This window comes from Lagopus muta, chromosome 1 (genome assembly GCF_023343835.1).
Source record: "Lagopus muta isolate bLagMut1 chromosome 1, bLagMut1 primary, whole genome shotgun sequence".
In the NCBI taxonomy this organism is placed as follows: domain Eukaryota; kingdom Metazoa; phylum Chordata; class Aves; order Galliformes; family Phasianidae; genus Lagopus; species Lagopus muta.
This window is the reverse complement of record NC_064433.1, coordinates 117,688,774-117,704,731: the sequence shown is the minus strand read 5'-3', so window position 1 is coordinate 117,704,731 and position 15,958 is coordinate 117,688,774. Positions and strand designations below refer to the sequence as shown.

Genomic DNA, 15,958 nt, shown 5'->3' with positions numbered 1-15,958 from the left:
TTTCTATACTTCTGATAATAGAGCAAATGCACTGACATTGTAACTAGATCTAGAGCAAATTCCCAGGCAACCTGACTTCAAACAGGAATGTGAGAGCTATTTCTAAATTTGCTTCACCTTAAAATTTAACATTGACAGCTATTTATTACAGCTCCTCATATATTTATTTGATGTATTATTAGTTAAGGCCAGTGAAGCTGGTGAGGAGTCTGGAGCACATTCCTAATGAGGAGAGGTTGAGGGAAAGGATTATTTAGTCTGCAGGAGTCCCAGAGGTGACCTTGTTGCTCTATAACACCTGAGGGAGGTGGGGGTCAGCCTCTTCTCTCATGTGACTAGCAATAGGGCAAGAGGGAATGGCCTCAAGCCATGCCAAAGGAGGATCAGGCTGGGCATTAGGAAGTACTTTTTCTCTGAGAGAGTGGTCAGGCTCTGGAAAAGGCTTGCCATTCCTGGAGGTGCTGAAACGTTTAGATGTTGTACTGAGGGACATGGTTTAGTGGGAAATGTTGTTAGATGGACAATTGGACTGGACCATCTTAGAAGACTTTTCCAACCTTGATGATTCTGTGATTCTATGATTAAGGTCTGTCACTGAAGGCTCAGTCTTTTCAAGGAACTCACTGAAAAATGCTGGCAGATTTGAGGTGAAGTTTTTCATCTTGTCTGTATGGAAGCAGACTCTGTTATTTCTATTCTTTTGTAGAAAATGCTTTCTAAATCTTCTTGAGAATGGCTTGGAGGGGTACAACAGAATGCTGGAGTGCAAATATGCTCTTTGCCAGAGTGTCTAAATGTCAAACATGTAATTCAGCAAGTATACTCTGCTTGTCACTTGAAAACTCTTTCCTTCGTGACTCCTTGGTACAGCTTCCTACCTGCTCAAAAATGTAATAGATTTCATACTGAGTTGTTCCTGAGGCCTTCTCATGTAACTGTGACTTGGAAAGAACATAGGGCAATTTTACACTGAGAAAAATTAGACTGCTATTGGTCTGTGGCTTATATCAAGCTCAGGAGACAAGATGGGCTGTGCTGTAGCAGTGGTGGATCATCAAGGAAGGAGTAGCTTTGGGATAGAGATGTTGTGATGAGACTCAGTAGCTTGTCTACAAGCTACGAGGTAGGTTCATAGGTATCAAAGTGTGACCAGTAGTGGTGTGATGTCTTTGGTTTCTTTCAGGCTAAGTGAGGTGTTTCTATAGTAAAAAACACATGCATTACTATGGTTAGCTCCTTACCCAGTAAAAATAGGTGTAGACTTGTACTGTTAGAGAGGCATTGCTTGTCAGTAAAGAGCTCTTCAACCACTGCTTGTGGTATTTCCTATCCTGACTGAGTTGTGGTGAGCCCAGTGTGGGCCCCGTGACTGCAACAGTAAAGAAGATGGAGAGGAGATCAAAGCACATCAGTCTGTTTTGAAGTGTAAGTTATCTGCCTCGAGCCCTTGATCCTGTGACTGAAAATGAGGGAACACTGTAAGACACGCACTATAAGACGGATTTATAAAAAGGGAGCATTTGTGGTTTGGAAGCCCTTTTCATGCTTAAAAGATGCTGTTCAAGGGAATAGAAAGGATGTTTTAAGTGGAATATACTGACAGAGTAAGGTGGAAGTTGCAGTGCTATTTGTCTTTGGTCAAACTTCAGTGAAATCCAAATTAAAGTACTGAGTGCTTCAGATGGGTCCCTCTGAGGTCTCCTTGTCAAAAAGTGACAAGTCTTTCAGTGCTACTGCTAAACCAGGAGAGCAGGTATCACTGCACATGTGGCTGGCTGGAATCCTTAACAATTCAGCTCATCAATTCTGTGAACGGATGTGAAATTAAAATGTAGCAAATTGTAGCCCCTGACTTTTTTTTCTTCTTCCCTTCATCATTAGGCATTATTTCTTAAATACTCCATTATCTCATTACATTACCTCTAATATTTCATTCCTTTATTAAGGAGGAAACAGAAAACACAACAAAATAAACAACCTCCCCTTGCTCCTCCCCTTCAGCATCTCCTAATAAACAAAACTGGGAGAATTATCTGTGACAATTAGAGACTCTAATGTGATGGATGGTTAAGATATTTACATGCCATCACACTTGGCTTTCCTTGGTTACTTTTTCTAGTTGCTGCACTGTGAAATAAGCTTTGAACGTGAGATAAGCAGATAAATTTGTGGATAAAAGACAGAATGCTGCCATTCTGAAACTCTCCCCTTTGTTGTGTGGTTTACATGAGGATATGAGTTGCCAGGAAAACAGTCAGGATCTGCAGATCACTCATTCATTTGATGGTGCTATTTTAAAGCACGAATTGTGGACTTGAATGTCACCAACATCACACATTTTCCATGTTCTGTTAGATCTTCCTTTGTCTTGCTCATTGTTGTGCAGCTGCCATCTCTTCTCTTTGAAAGAAAATTTCCAAAGTATTTTCATTATATTCATTGCTTTTGTGCCTTTCAAAACTTCTGAGTAATGTACTGCAAAAGACATCAGGATTTTCCTTTTTGGACGTTTATTACAGCTGTTTCTAATTTATTATGAATTAATGACTAATTCTCATTATCTTTATTACTTTAATTTTATCTTAGTTCTTCATTATAAAAGTGTAAGGTGAAATCTTGGACTCACTGGAGTCAGAATTTCCTCAGAGGGGATTTGGATTTTGCTAAAGTCTGTTGAGACTTTATGGTGAAATCCATGTGGGTGAAATCACTGCTAATGCAGCTGAGCTTAGTCTAAGGAGCTCCATAAATCCACACGTGGTTTAAAGACAGATATAACAGAATCGAAGAGAGTTTTTACTGCTGCTATCAGTGTGGTACCTCTGTTGGGTGAAGTCAAGACTTCAGTTTGTCAGCACAGCAGGCACAACTATCACTTAGAAGTACAACATATTCTGCAACAGGAAGCTTAGCAGTCTCTGACCATGTGCACTTAAATTAAAGCCATTAAACAATAGATTTCAATCTTCCAGGAACTGTAAGTAGTGCATGTTGAACTGAAGAAATAATTAAACTTTAATGAATCCTAGATCTTTTACATTTTTGGATCTTTCCACTTAGTTAACTTTTTATCTTTGCTCATTGTATTCAGAGAGATGTTGAGGTGTACTGACAGCTGATTTCTTCTGCTCTCACAACAGGTGGTTTACGAGCCCAACTACTGTCAATGCTTTTTATAGTGCATCCACCAATCAGATCAGTGAGTATCTGAATTCTGAGCCTACTTTTAAAGTGTCTGTTTGGAAAATGTATGTATCCAGCTTCAGGCAATATCTGTACAGTTTGTGTGAATGTGAGTGACTATCAGGTGTGATGAAAATCAGAAATGCAGACATCGTAATTCAGCTCTGAGACATCTTTAGTTAGAGGATAGTTTTGGAAAAGCAATGGCTCCACAAATTGGAATTACTGCTCTTAATGAGATACCCCATGTCAGCTGAATTGCAGAAACTGCTTACATACACTCTGTCCATTGCAAGTGTGAAAGAAAACATTAGCTTAAATCACTTCTATTAGAGTTTATACCATTTTCCATTTTCTATTTGCTGCAGCAAAAAGATGTGCGCGTACAATGTCATAAATAGTAATTTTTGAAGTGACAGGAATTCAGTTCACTAATATTAGTATATATGCAGAAATAAACATGGTTGGAGAAAACTGTGACACAGACAGAGGGTCTAAGAAGTGATGCCCAGTGGAGTTGTTCAATATTTTCTAATGAAAAGGACGGATATCTGTAGGTAACTGCTAATATCTGCTCTTCCCTACTTCTGTAAACAATTTTTTGCCTCCAAATATACATTCTTTTGTGTCTAAGCGAGCTCATTCATAAAGGAAACATGATAATTACTCAGGTCTTTTGATTAAAATTAGTTCTAGGCCTAGACTGCTCCTCTTTAATTAGAGGACTGCCATTGTTAAGCAGCCATGTTTTTTTGTCTGTCATTGAACTCTTGAGGTGGATTTCACTGGGTTGATCAAAGCTCATCTCAAAGTACATCTCGAAAACGAGAGCTGGTTTTCCTGCTAAACTGAGCACCAGCCACCACTGCTCTTTCAGATGTATTGTGTGGATGCAGAGGATACTGTCAGTGCAAAATGAGAGCTGTTGCTGTTACATCTTCGTTAACACGAGATCCTTTCAAGTTTCAGCAGCATTCGTCTCTCCCAGCCTCCCCACCATGGCACATTAAAGAAAGCTGCAGTGAGAGGCTGGAACTACTGAAGCTAAATTTCACACTTGCTGTGTCATGAAACAGAGGGCTGTCAAACATAACTTATCTGTCACAGGTGCGGAGATGACTATGTTTTGTATCAGAACTGCAGACTTTCTCATACTGCTGGTATTCGACCTTGAAGTTTGGATAGTGATGCTCACTGTTTTTTTAGGACTGTTCCTAGGAAGAAAAGGTTTTAGGTGGCTCTTTCTGAACAAATACTGCATTTACCATAAAAATGGCATGCAATTGGAGGGGAGGCTTGAAGAAAGGCACAGTGCAAGTGGTCTTCCACCAATGACCACTGCGCTTTACAGGAGACATGGCCACTGCGAGATATACATAAAACATGCTTGGGTCTGAACCTGCTGATAAATATTTGTCACATCACTACCAAGTTCCCATTGATGCTGGTGGGAGAGAATTGTGGTGTGTGAGACTGAACTTAGCAATTGCAAGCATACTATTGTGATAAGCTGCATTTTTGGGCAGATCTCACATCCAGGAGCTGTTGTCTTAACACTGTGCAATACGCCACCGTAATCCACATCAAGTTCTGCAGGAGCTAGTGATGTGCTGTGAAAGGCCTAGCTAAACAGCATCAAAAATGGTCTTAAAAGAAGAAAATCATTTCAGAACAAAAATAGGCATGAGCTCTAGCAAGTTAAATGTAAAGTGGGGCTATAACAAGGCCTCAAAGATTGGAGGAAAGACTTTCTAAGAGTGTAAGAACGAATAATAAAACTTTTTTTTTGCATACACTGAAAGAAGAGAGTCCTTAAGTCATATAAATAATGTAATTCTCTGTACTGGAAATATAAGCATGAGATAATATTCTCTCAGGTATTCCAAAAGAACTTAGATAAAAGATGCCAACAAGTTTTGGTGTTAGCTTAAAAGTTACGTTGGCCATTGCACAGGCAGAATAGGTGTGGCAAACGTGAAATACTTTTTTTGCAAAACAGCATCTAGAGAGATAAAAAAAAATTATTCTAGCACCTATGCAAGAGAAAATGACCATAACAAAGAAGAGTATGAGCAAGCATACAAAATAATAGGGAAGAGTCAGTGTGACTTAATTTTTGCTTTTACTTTAGAAAAGAATCATGCTTCCTTAGTCTATTACAGCTTTTTGGAATTGTAAACGAGATTGAGAAATTATGTTTATTTCTATGGAACAATTTTCATGAGGTTCTTTCCCAGTGTTATTAGAAGTTGTCATGGGACAAGAAAGAAGGTCCTTCCATAAATAATGACTAATCAGAGGTGAGAAAAGGAGTAGGAACAAATCAACTGTTCTCAAAATATTTGGAGAAACATACTACCAGAAGATCTGTGTCGGTCATTTTATTAGGAAGCAATCTGAATAAAAGGGTGTTCTCTCCTGAACAAAGGAACAGACAGATAGAAACTGTGATTCAGGAGGACAGATCCCTCTGTTACTGATTGCTGAAAGTAGAACTTTACTAGCAGAACTGCCTCACAGATTCCCAATGCCCTTTTCCTATACCTTTCCCTCCACTGGAACAGCTGGTTGCTGCTGGAGAGCAGAGAACAAGCAAGGTAGGCTCTTTGTCTTCTTGAGTGCAGTTGCTTTTCAGTGGGCAAACTAGATTTGAGTGTATTCGAGGCCCATCTATATCTGCTCTTGGTAAGTGAATTTACTAAGAAGCGGTATTTGAGAAAACCAAATTTAAAAATGCACAATGCAAATTGTTTCTGGAAAGAAGCTTCTACATTAACTGGAAAAGTCTCGGTTGCAAAGTTGATTCTAAGAATTAAGATCCCTCAGTTTGGAAACAGAAATGTACTATGTGATATTATCAGCATAACCACAGCAACTCCAAACTCAATTAGTCACTGAGGGCTTCATGAAACAATTTAGAAAAAAGGCACTGTCTGTGCCTTGAACGGAGGATTCTGAAAAGAAGCAGCTGTCAGGGACCTGCAGAAGTGGAGGAGAACATACCAGTTCTGATCATTTCTAGGAAGATGCTTTTGTTCTGCACAGGGAGGTCCCTGGTGTGCTCCTGGCAAAAGGACAATAAATTCTCTTGTCACTATAATCTGTGTTACAGACATACGCGCTACATAAGAAATTGCTGCAATCTTCATACAGTCTTCATATAAGGGCAAGTTGTTAAAGTTTTTAATGGCATCTTGACTACCCAATTGCTTGAAAGAAAAGGTCTTTCTTCACTGAAAGTGAAAATTAATAGACAGTAGAAACTAGATGACTTAGAAGATGGCTAGATTTGGGAGAATACAGCAAAACATTGATGTTCAGGGATTGTAATGAATTCTGCAATGCTTCAGTGCAAACACCCTTTATGTTTGCTATTACTTCATTTAATTTCCATTAGTAAACTATTGATAACATGAATGGCCAACAATTGTGTTAATATTTGCAAAGGAGAAATAAGTATCAAGGTAAGATACGCTGCAAAGAACAAATTTATAAAATGTGGTGCATATAATTTATCTTCTTATTAAAGTTTACTTCCGATTTTCTCTATACAAGAGTTCTACTTATTTTCCAGTTCTTTCCCCAAAGTGTCTTAGATGAACAATGATGCACGTTTGTAATAGTTGTTACTTACCTAAATTCTAAATGTAATTTTCTTAGTATTTGCTAGTCGATTTCCCTTCAATTATAGGTACTTAACATGGGCAACAGGCACCTATCATTGCCTTTAGATGCCACAGAGGTATCTAAGTACACTTCATATAATCTAAGCAGTGTGAATACTATCTTTTTTAATTATGATCACTGGAACACAAAAACACTTTCCCAATGAGAGTGTTTATTTTAATGAGCTCCAGAGCAGTCAATAAATACATGCTGAAAATAGATACAAGTGATGATCAAAGTATGCTAGCATACTTCTGTTGAAGAAAAGGTTTTATTTCATTACAGCACTGAAATATTGGCTCTCGAATATGTGAAGGGTGGAAGAAACTGCTCATTAGACATTTGGTGTATTTAATTTTCTTTCCAAGTGTAGATATACATGTCTCTAGAATATGTCAAAAAAGTAACATTTGTGGGATGTGAACAGTAATGAAAAGTGGATTTACAGTGAACAGAGAAAAATATAAGCAATGCTCACTATGAGGTATGTGCCTGAATAGATGTATCAGATAATTAAATACTGTTGATAGTATTTCTGTAAGTTTATACCTATGCTTCCGCTCAGTCATCTGCACTTGTACTGTGGTTTTCTAGTGAAAGTCAAGAGGACTCTTTCGAGAGCAGCTTCATTACACTTTAGAGGAAGAAGACGTAATCTAAAATAGAATTTTGAAATTATGTTCAAATAAGCATCCATAGAGAAAACCACAGATGAGAGCTCATATTAGGCAGTAAGTATCATCTTCATCGAAAGTGGCATGTGGATTTTGATGCTGGCAGCTGGCTGATGCTGTGAGTTGCAGGGGCAAACTCTTATCTTGCCTACAGACAGACAAGCATTGGCAAACAGTACATGGTGCTGTGGCCAGCGGGGGATCAGGGGACTCCACGTAGGACCACTTATTCTTCCCTTAAGAGCTGGGCTAATTGGAAGGTTATTGATGAAGTAGTTTAAAGTGCTCCATTAATTTCCAGAAGGCTAATGAACACAACAGACATGGACTGAATACTTTCTGAGTGCACACTGTTCACAGAATCACAGTCCTGTTATTAAGTAAGCTTTAAGTGTTCTTAAGTGAGCTCTTGTCTTCATTTTTCCAATTTTCTAATGGCCAGTATTCTCTGTTGTTTAATTACAGTCATAGGTGAGATGGTGTATGATCCTTACAGTCATTTCTTATTTCTTCTTCCTAAAATTCTTTAAAATAGCAGTTTTTCTGAGTATTCTATTTTTTTAATCTGAGGAATCTGGAGAGTTGTTGCCTTCAAAAAACATGTTTCTTAGAATTTAGGTCACTGTTATGACAGTGTTTGATCCTAATCACCTTCATATAGGTAGGCCAAAGCTATCTGAGATGCTTTGCAGGACACTGAGATAGGCTGCAGGAGACCTTGTCTCTTCAGGATTGGCAGAATGCACATCCCAGGAACAATATACAAAGATGTATCAAAAAGCATTGGGAAAAGATTCAGTGTTGAAACACTCCAAGCCTATGGATCCATTTTAAATAAATATATTCTGCCTTTAATGCTATTTTTAGGTAACTGAATAACACCCTCATGGTTTTCATGTTTAATTCCTTCTATGTACTCACAATCCTTTGCTCGCTGACCAGCACTTATTCTTCTGCTTATATCTAATTTATTTAAAGCTCTCAATCTGAATTCATTCAATGACACTTGAAAAAAAAAAGGTTACAGGTTTTTTAGGCTTGTCTAAGAGCCGCTAGTACAATGATCAGCAGAGAACTCTGTATGCCACACAGCTGTCTCCCACATCTGCTATTTACGTGCTAGAATCACCAGCTTGTCAGAAGTTGCTTTAAACAAACCAACTAATTACTGGGAACTGTAAATGCAATGACTTTGAATGAGGCTTCACTAGTTCTTTTCTTAGTTAAAAATATCATGCAATATAAGTGAATAATGCAATTAAATTATGTAATTTAAATTCATATTTGGATTTGAACTCTAAGTTTCTTCATGATTTGGTGAGCCATCTCAATTGGTTTTAGTTCACTTCATCCATTATGAGTTTGCATAGCTATGGTGAACTATTAGATGAAATGTCATTGTGTCTCTCTGGAGAAGTAACTCTATTCCCCAGAGTCTCAAGTTGTTCATCTGCACAATATGTATACCATATGGTATATAGCTAACAAATTGATTCATTAATAGAAGAAAACCAATATAAATCTGAAAAAAAACCAAAACCCAAAAACAAACAAAAAACCAAAAACACCACAACAACCACAAAACAAAGCAAAACCAACCAAACAAAAAAACTAAGTTTCAACTTTGAAGTATATTCCTACAAACTTCACAGCACCTTGCTGGGAAGAGGATCTAAATGCATTCACTTAAGTTAAAAGTAGTTCTGTGCAGGTGAATGGCTATGTCAGAGATTCAAGGTAAGCATAAATTCATAGTGAAGTAGTTAAAGTAAGCCAGATCTGCTCCACTGCTTGAAATGCTCTGATGGTTCAGAGGAATAAGAACAGGAGTAAAGTACAGCAAAAAGTCACTTTCCAATGTCCAGACAGAGGTTAGAAAAGACACAGCCTACCTGGAGATGAATCTGGTGAAGAATTCAAAACAAAGACCTAAAGAAAGTCTAGGGAAAATGTGGGCCCAGTGCCAAGTGGTTCAGGGGACCTGGTGACAAATGAAGAAAGTTTAAGTGCTCAGTCTTCATCACCTCGGTCTTCACTGGCAAGACTGACTTTTGGAAATGTCTGAGATCAGAGGGAAGGTCTGAAGCAAGGAGACTCACCCTCTGTGTAGAAGGAGAAGGCTGGGGAATGGTGTCCCTGTTCATGGCAGGGGAGTTGGACTAAATGACCTTTAAGGGTCCCTTGCCACTCAAACCATTCTATGATTCTATTCGTATCTCTACCTGAAACACAGACAAGTTCAAATTCACTGTTTGAGCCCATATGTGGGCAAAATAATTTCAAATCCTTACAAGACATTGATACCCTCTTGATGTGGTGGAAGGCACACGGCCATGTGCCAGGATTGTGTAATCCCTAGATATTATTTATTGGGGATTGCGTTACCTTAGATCATACCTTCCTTACTATGGTCTCATTTCTTCATTTTGCCCACAGTTTTCTCATCTGCCTTTGGGAGTGAGGGGGTTAGTGGGAGTGAGGGGGTTAGTGGACTCTAACACTTCTTTCATTAAATGATATCTTTTATGAATCCAAAGGACTTTACTGAGATTTGAAGTTTGCAAAGAAGCACTCAATCTAGTGCAGACTACATTGCTAACTCTTACTACCAAATGGTACTTAGGACAGTGATAACCTATAGCAGTCACAAAATGCCTGTGAAAATTACACTTATAGTTCAGGTCATGTGAAGCAATTCAGGAAAGAAATTAGCTCAATGAATGAAGATTCAATCCTGTTAGAATATTGCATGTTACAACATGGAACGGGGGAGTGCCACTTACTTACACCAGTGTGCAACAGCCCTGCTCTTGAATAATTCTGTTGGCCTTTGTGTATTTTGTTCTTCTCTAAATTAATGAAAAGGTTTCATAAATGAATTAATGAATAAATGAATAAAAAAAATTTAAAACTATGATATGTTTTAGAACATGTGTAGTAAATACTCAAAACCCTTCTTTGTGTGCTGGGAGGCAAGAAGAATTAGATCAGGAAAACTTTGTCCTTGACACTGGCAAAATCGTGTTTTATAGCACTGGAAAAGCAGTCGATAACATACCTGAAAAAAAAAAGAACACCCAGCATCCATATAAGCAAGATAAAAAAAGCACTCAGAAAATAAGTTTGAAAATGACACTTTTTTTTAAAACAGATTGCAAATTGGTAGTCAAGGCAGACAGGGAAGGGCAGTGGAAAAAAACAGCTGACCAGGAGGGCTTACTGTAACATTTTGTGTGAATTACAATCAGTATAATTTATTTAAAGACTTTGGAAGGAAAGGAAATCTTTTGCCTGAATTCTTATTAAAAAATCCATGTCCTATTTGTCAACAAAACAACTGAATAGGGTCAAATAAATTGAATCTGATTTTGTTTTGGTCTGAGAGGCCAGGTGATTTCTTGCAGAGAACTTTGTGAAGGTGAAGTAGAGATTCCCGAGAAGACTAGTGAATCATCAGAGAATTACTGATAAGGAGATGTCCATGTGGGGTAACCTCATAAGCAGATGTAAGTCCATGCTCTGCAGATGGGAATTTCTCATGCAAAGCACTGGATTCCACATTTGGTCCCACATAAACTACAGCTTTCACCAGTATTTGAAAACTTTGAGTATAGACATCTGCTTTATTTATGAACTTGTTTAATTGTTACTGTGTTCAACTCATTTGTCTTCAGAATAATGTCTCTGAAGTGTCACCTAGGAATTAGAAATAGAACTGTGACTTTGATCAAAGAACTGTATTTACATTTTATTTCATTTACCCATAACTGAAAAAGCAGCCAGGTAATCCTGTAGCCAGACTGGTTCTACAGCCCTGATTGCCTACAGCTCTGCTTTACAGAAGTGCTCAAGTTCCTTTACCTTTGACTTTCCCAGATTATAATTAAGCTGACATTTTATCACTTCCTTATATCTCTTGCAGCACAGAAACCTCTCTAAGCTAAGTCTCCTAATTCTTATTGTATTTTGCCATATATTCTTTGTTGATACGTCAACATATCTGAAGACAATCAACTTTCTCGTGTTTGTTTTCACATAGTTGTTTATTGACAGAACACATACACAAATGCACACATGTGCCATGGCCAAAAATAAAGTTCTTGCAATGTAGCATGCAGCTGTCATTGAGGTCTTAAAGGAGAGAGATCTCTTCTTCTCAAACATCTTCTCCATCATGTTCTGAAAATACCACCTGAGGGAAAGCTTGTCTAGTAAAACCTTCTGAAATTGAAAAAATAGAGGTCATAAACCCAAACTTAGATACTGTTATTCAGCTGTATAAACCTCACAATTATAATTTTTTGCTATTACAGGATTCCCAGCAGGAGAACTGCAAAAGCCCTTCTTCTGGGGAACAGAGTATCCTAGGTAAGTACTATACCAGGGAACCTCTTATACCTGGAAATGGGGAAAAATAGGTAAAGGTATTAGAAATTCATATAAACAAAGGGGAGATCATAGAGAAAAAAGCTATCCTGCTGAAGACAGCCAATAGGTTGAACATGGTTATACTGTAAGTGTGCAAAGAGCTCACTCCTTGGCTTGTGTGTTCTTCCCTTATGTACCCCGATTTTACTATTGAAAAACCAGACTTAGAAAACTACTGCTCTGTGCAATAACTTTTCTTACCCTTGGGAGCAGAATGTGTTGCTGTTGTCTTAAACTGATGACTGATTTCTCACAGGAATTGCTAATTAAGTGCACCTGAGTGGAAGTGTTTCACTGCTATAGGATGCAGATGCAGCAGTGTGCACATGGCAGGTATTAAAAGGAATGGTAAATCAAGTAACTAACACTTCTTGAACAGAACTGAATACCCTGAGAAGCCTTTTATTACCAGTTTATTGCTCCGTTTCTGCTAATATCTAAGATTAACAGTAAGTCTTCTGTGTTTGCTAAAGTGCAGGAGAAAATCTCCATGTGTATAAGTGATTGCCTGAGAAGAACCCGTGTGCTTCTATAGCTGAGGAAGACTAATTATAAGTCATATATATTTAATTTTGAAAAATGACTGCTTCAATGCAGTCCAATATCTTCCTATTTTAGGGAAGGATCAGACCAAGAAGAAGTCTCTGACAGCAGTTTCTGAAAGTTACTTTGCAGTTATACAAAGTCAATTACTACTCAAACATATCCTTCACATATCTTTGCTAAATAAAATAAAATAAAACTTCTAAAACATTTTGAATTTGACATCTTCTAGCCTGGTTGTGTCCATGCAAACAGGAAGTTTTGCAGTATATGTAGGGAGAAACATTCAATCTAGGATCAAATGAATTTGTATCCATGGAGAATTCTTACAAACCAGATGTCTTTGTAAGTGTTAACTGGGGATAGAGAGAAGCACTTTCTAGTTAAGGAGAACTTATCTTCTGCTGTGGTTATTGCAGACCTTTTTCCAGCTTTACTTTTTGAAGAGGTTTTTCTGTACCCTGACCTTCTGTTACACCAGTAGAATTGAGATTCTTTCAAAGAATTGTATTTTGCTCATTTTTCTTCTTAAAGGTTACCTTAGCTTAAATTGGTTTTGCTTGAGTACAATATCAAAATGAAATTTAGTAAACAAATGTAGCTGTTTAATATCAGACAACAGATTGCTTTTGTCCTTGAAATATTCCAGATCTGTCTTCTGTCTGCTTAAAAGAAATAGTACATAGCACTAGAACAACAACAACAACAAAACCATCAAAAGGTCATCAGCACTTGCTGGAAAAATTATTTAGCAAATATTTAACATTTAGTGCAGTTTTAGTGTCCAGTTTCAGCATAAGCACTATAAAAGAGCTGCATCTATTTGCATAAAAGGAAGTGAAATTGTCACTTTAGATCTGGGTACCCAAAATAAAATGCTATTCAAATGTCATTATTCATAGTTATGAGCCTTTTGTGCCAGATATATTGAAATATATTGAAAGGGAAACTGCTTTAGCAGGTGGGGACGGACTGGATATCTCCCGAGGTTCTCTTCCAATCTCTATGATTCTGTGATTATGTGAAATAGAGACATCAGGCTGAGGCAGTAACTTCCTTATAGCTCTCAGAGCCTCTCCAGTCCCAGAACATTCCCCTCCAATATGGTACCTGTTGAGCTTCATCTAATCCTCTCCATCTCTGTCTGGCTATTTCCCAAAAGTGAAGAGCATGAGTGGACCTGGGAATGCCTTTTACAAAACTGTTGTTGAGCTGGACAAAATTCTGAAGGGGGCTCATAGAAAGAAAGGACAAAATTCATTCCAAACCTCAACACATCTTTTGGGGCTGAGGAAAGGTGTTTCTGGGCACCGGTCTGCTGCTTTTGCCTGCCGTCTATCACTGAATAAGATGCAATTAGTAACAGGGCTCATTGGTTCTTCTTGACCTCTTTTCGGGTTTCATGACATCCTTCAGCTTCCAAAGATCCCATGTAACTACTCTACTTCAGATGTGGAAAATGAGTCTCTAATTAGCACATTTACTACAGATCATTATCACTGTGTGCTACACAAGATTGCAAATTTGTCACATAAAAGGGCAATATTTTCATTGCTGAAATGTGTAATTTTAACCAGCATTTTTTAATGAAAGTTCACAATAGTATTGGGGGAAAAAACAGTAGGGAAGATTTTATCACATGAAAATTACCTTTCAGGAAAGAAAAAAAAAAAAGTGAAGAATTGCCATGGGAGTAGGGAGAATTAAATCACATAATACTTTCTGGGTATGACTGAGATGAGCAATTAGTGTGCTATGGATCATTAGGTCCAGTAATAACATGTTACTTCAAACTCCTCAACCTTTCTTCTGTTTCAATACAATCTGTTAGAAATACTCTAAGCTACTTTGAAGTATGGCATCTCTATATCCAAAATAATTCAAATCACAAGGAACAACTTAACAAATGAAAGACGCATTTAGTAGAAAACTCTCCCCTCCCCCATTATCCACTGCATTTGATATCAGACAACTGGACCTTTCATCCCTATTTCTTCAAGTTGCATGTTTAATCTAGTATAACAAGGGATCTTTATTTTTATTTTTATTTTTTTGTCAATCAGGAATACAAAATATTTTGGCTTATTCTTGTTTTCCTGTGCATTAGATGTAACTGCAGACCATGTCTTTTCCTATGCAGGTGCACAGAAATTGTATAACTTTTTCTTTGAAAACTGAAAGGAGATACATTTAATGCTTTGCAAAGTTGATAATTTGCAAGTCTGTTTGTTGCATGCCAATGAAGAGTGATTTGAGCTGGCATTACAGAAGCCCTCTGTAGTGCTTGATCTATGTTTGTTTTTTTTCGTGACTACCCGAAGAGAATAATTCCACATATAACATTGTTCTGGTCTCAGAATATAATTCATGCAATCAGCTGAAGGAGACATTCTGAACATTACTGAAAGAGACATTCTGGAGCTCAGATAGAAGAGATTTGGTTAGTAGAGTGAACCACCACAATGCTTTTTAAAATTTGATGTTGAAGATTGCTTTTAAAGAAGGAAGAGTTTGACCTTCAGACTTTCAACAATATTAAGTCAAAATTGTGCAGCATGATTTTTAGTCCTATTTCCACTCACCCCTCACAATTTTAGTATTGATCTTTCCCGACATAGAGAACTGTTTGATCTCTTATCTTCTGTACTTTGATGTTCATGAGTATAGATACTATCTGAGGAAACTTCTTTGCGTTACAGGTCGTTAAGTTACGGTGCCATAGGAGTAATTGTTGGCCATGAATTTACTCATGGATTTGATAGTAATGGTGAGTGTTGTCCATATGTCAGTAACTTTCATTTTTCTTACTGAGTTGACAGATTTGTGAAAATGCCAGAAAGATCATTTGTATATGCTTTAGCTCTTTCATTATTTCTTCTTAACAGTGCTGAATTTTCTGAAAAGAATTAAGATTCTGCTGCATTGTTCAAGCTGATAAATTCCCTATATATATATATAATTTCTGTAATGGGAAGCTAAGAACCTGGCCAAGGGGCAGTAGTTTGCCCAGAGAAGAAAAATCTTAGGTTCTTGCTCTGACTGGCTGGAGAGGAGATGAGATGCTCTTCTAAAAATGAGATGGAACAAGGACCCAAGGCTGAATTTTCCATGAGTCACTGCTGTAACCACCGGTCTATGGAATGAGACATATGTATTCTCCTTGCTTTCTTACTCCCATATATGCAGTTCAGATGTTCTGGTTCTGCTCTAAACCCAAAATGCAAATTTCAGAAGTTCCCATGACACAGGTTTTTTTTTTTTTTTTTTTTTTCTTTTTTTGCTGGTCAAGTGTTTAACTTTTGCTTAGTAGTAACTAGTAACTAGCAGTAACTAGTAACACTAGCGAAGAATGACTTGAGCTGGCATTACAGAAGCCCACTGCAGCCTTTAATCTATGTTTTTTTTTCATGACTGCGCTAAGACAATATTAGAGAATAGACTAGTCATTATCAGGTTTGCAGAAT

General features: G+C 37.6%; 1 protein-coding gene across 1 annotated transcript in view; it reads left to right on the top strand.

Annotated features, from left to right (window-relative positions):
• Positions 1-15,958, top strand: part of PHEX (phosphate regulating endopeptidase homolog X-linked) — a 96,338-nt gene that overhangs the window by 67,345 nt on the left and 13,035 nt on the right. Inside the window, exons 15-17 of the mRNA XM_048955236.1 lie at positions 3,141-3,199; positions 11,837-11,891; positions 15,194-15,261. Coding sequence (XP_048811193.1) covers positions 3,141-3,199; positions 11,837-11,891; positions 15,194-15,261 — 182 coding nt within the window. The remainder of the gene's footprint in view (positions 1-3,140; positions 3,200-11,836; positions 11,892-15,193; positions 15,262-15,958) is intronic.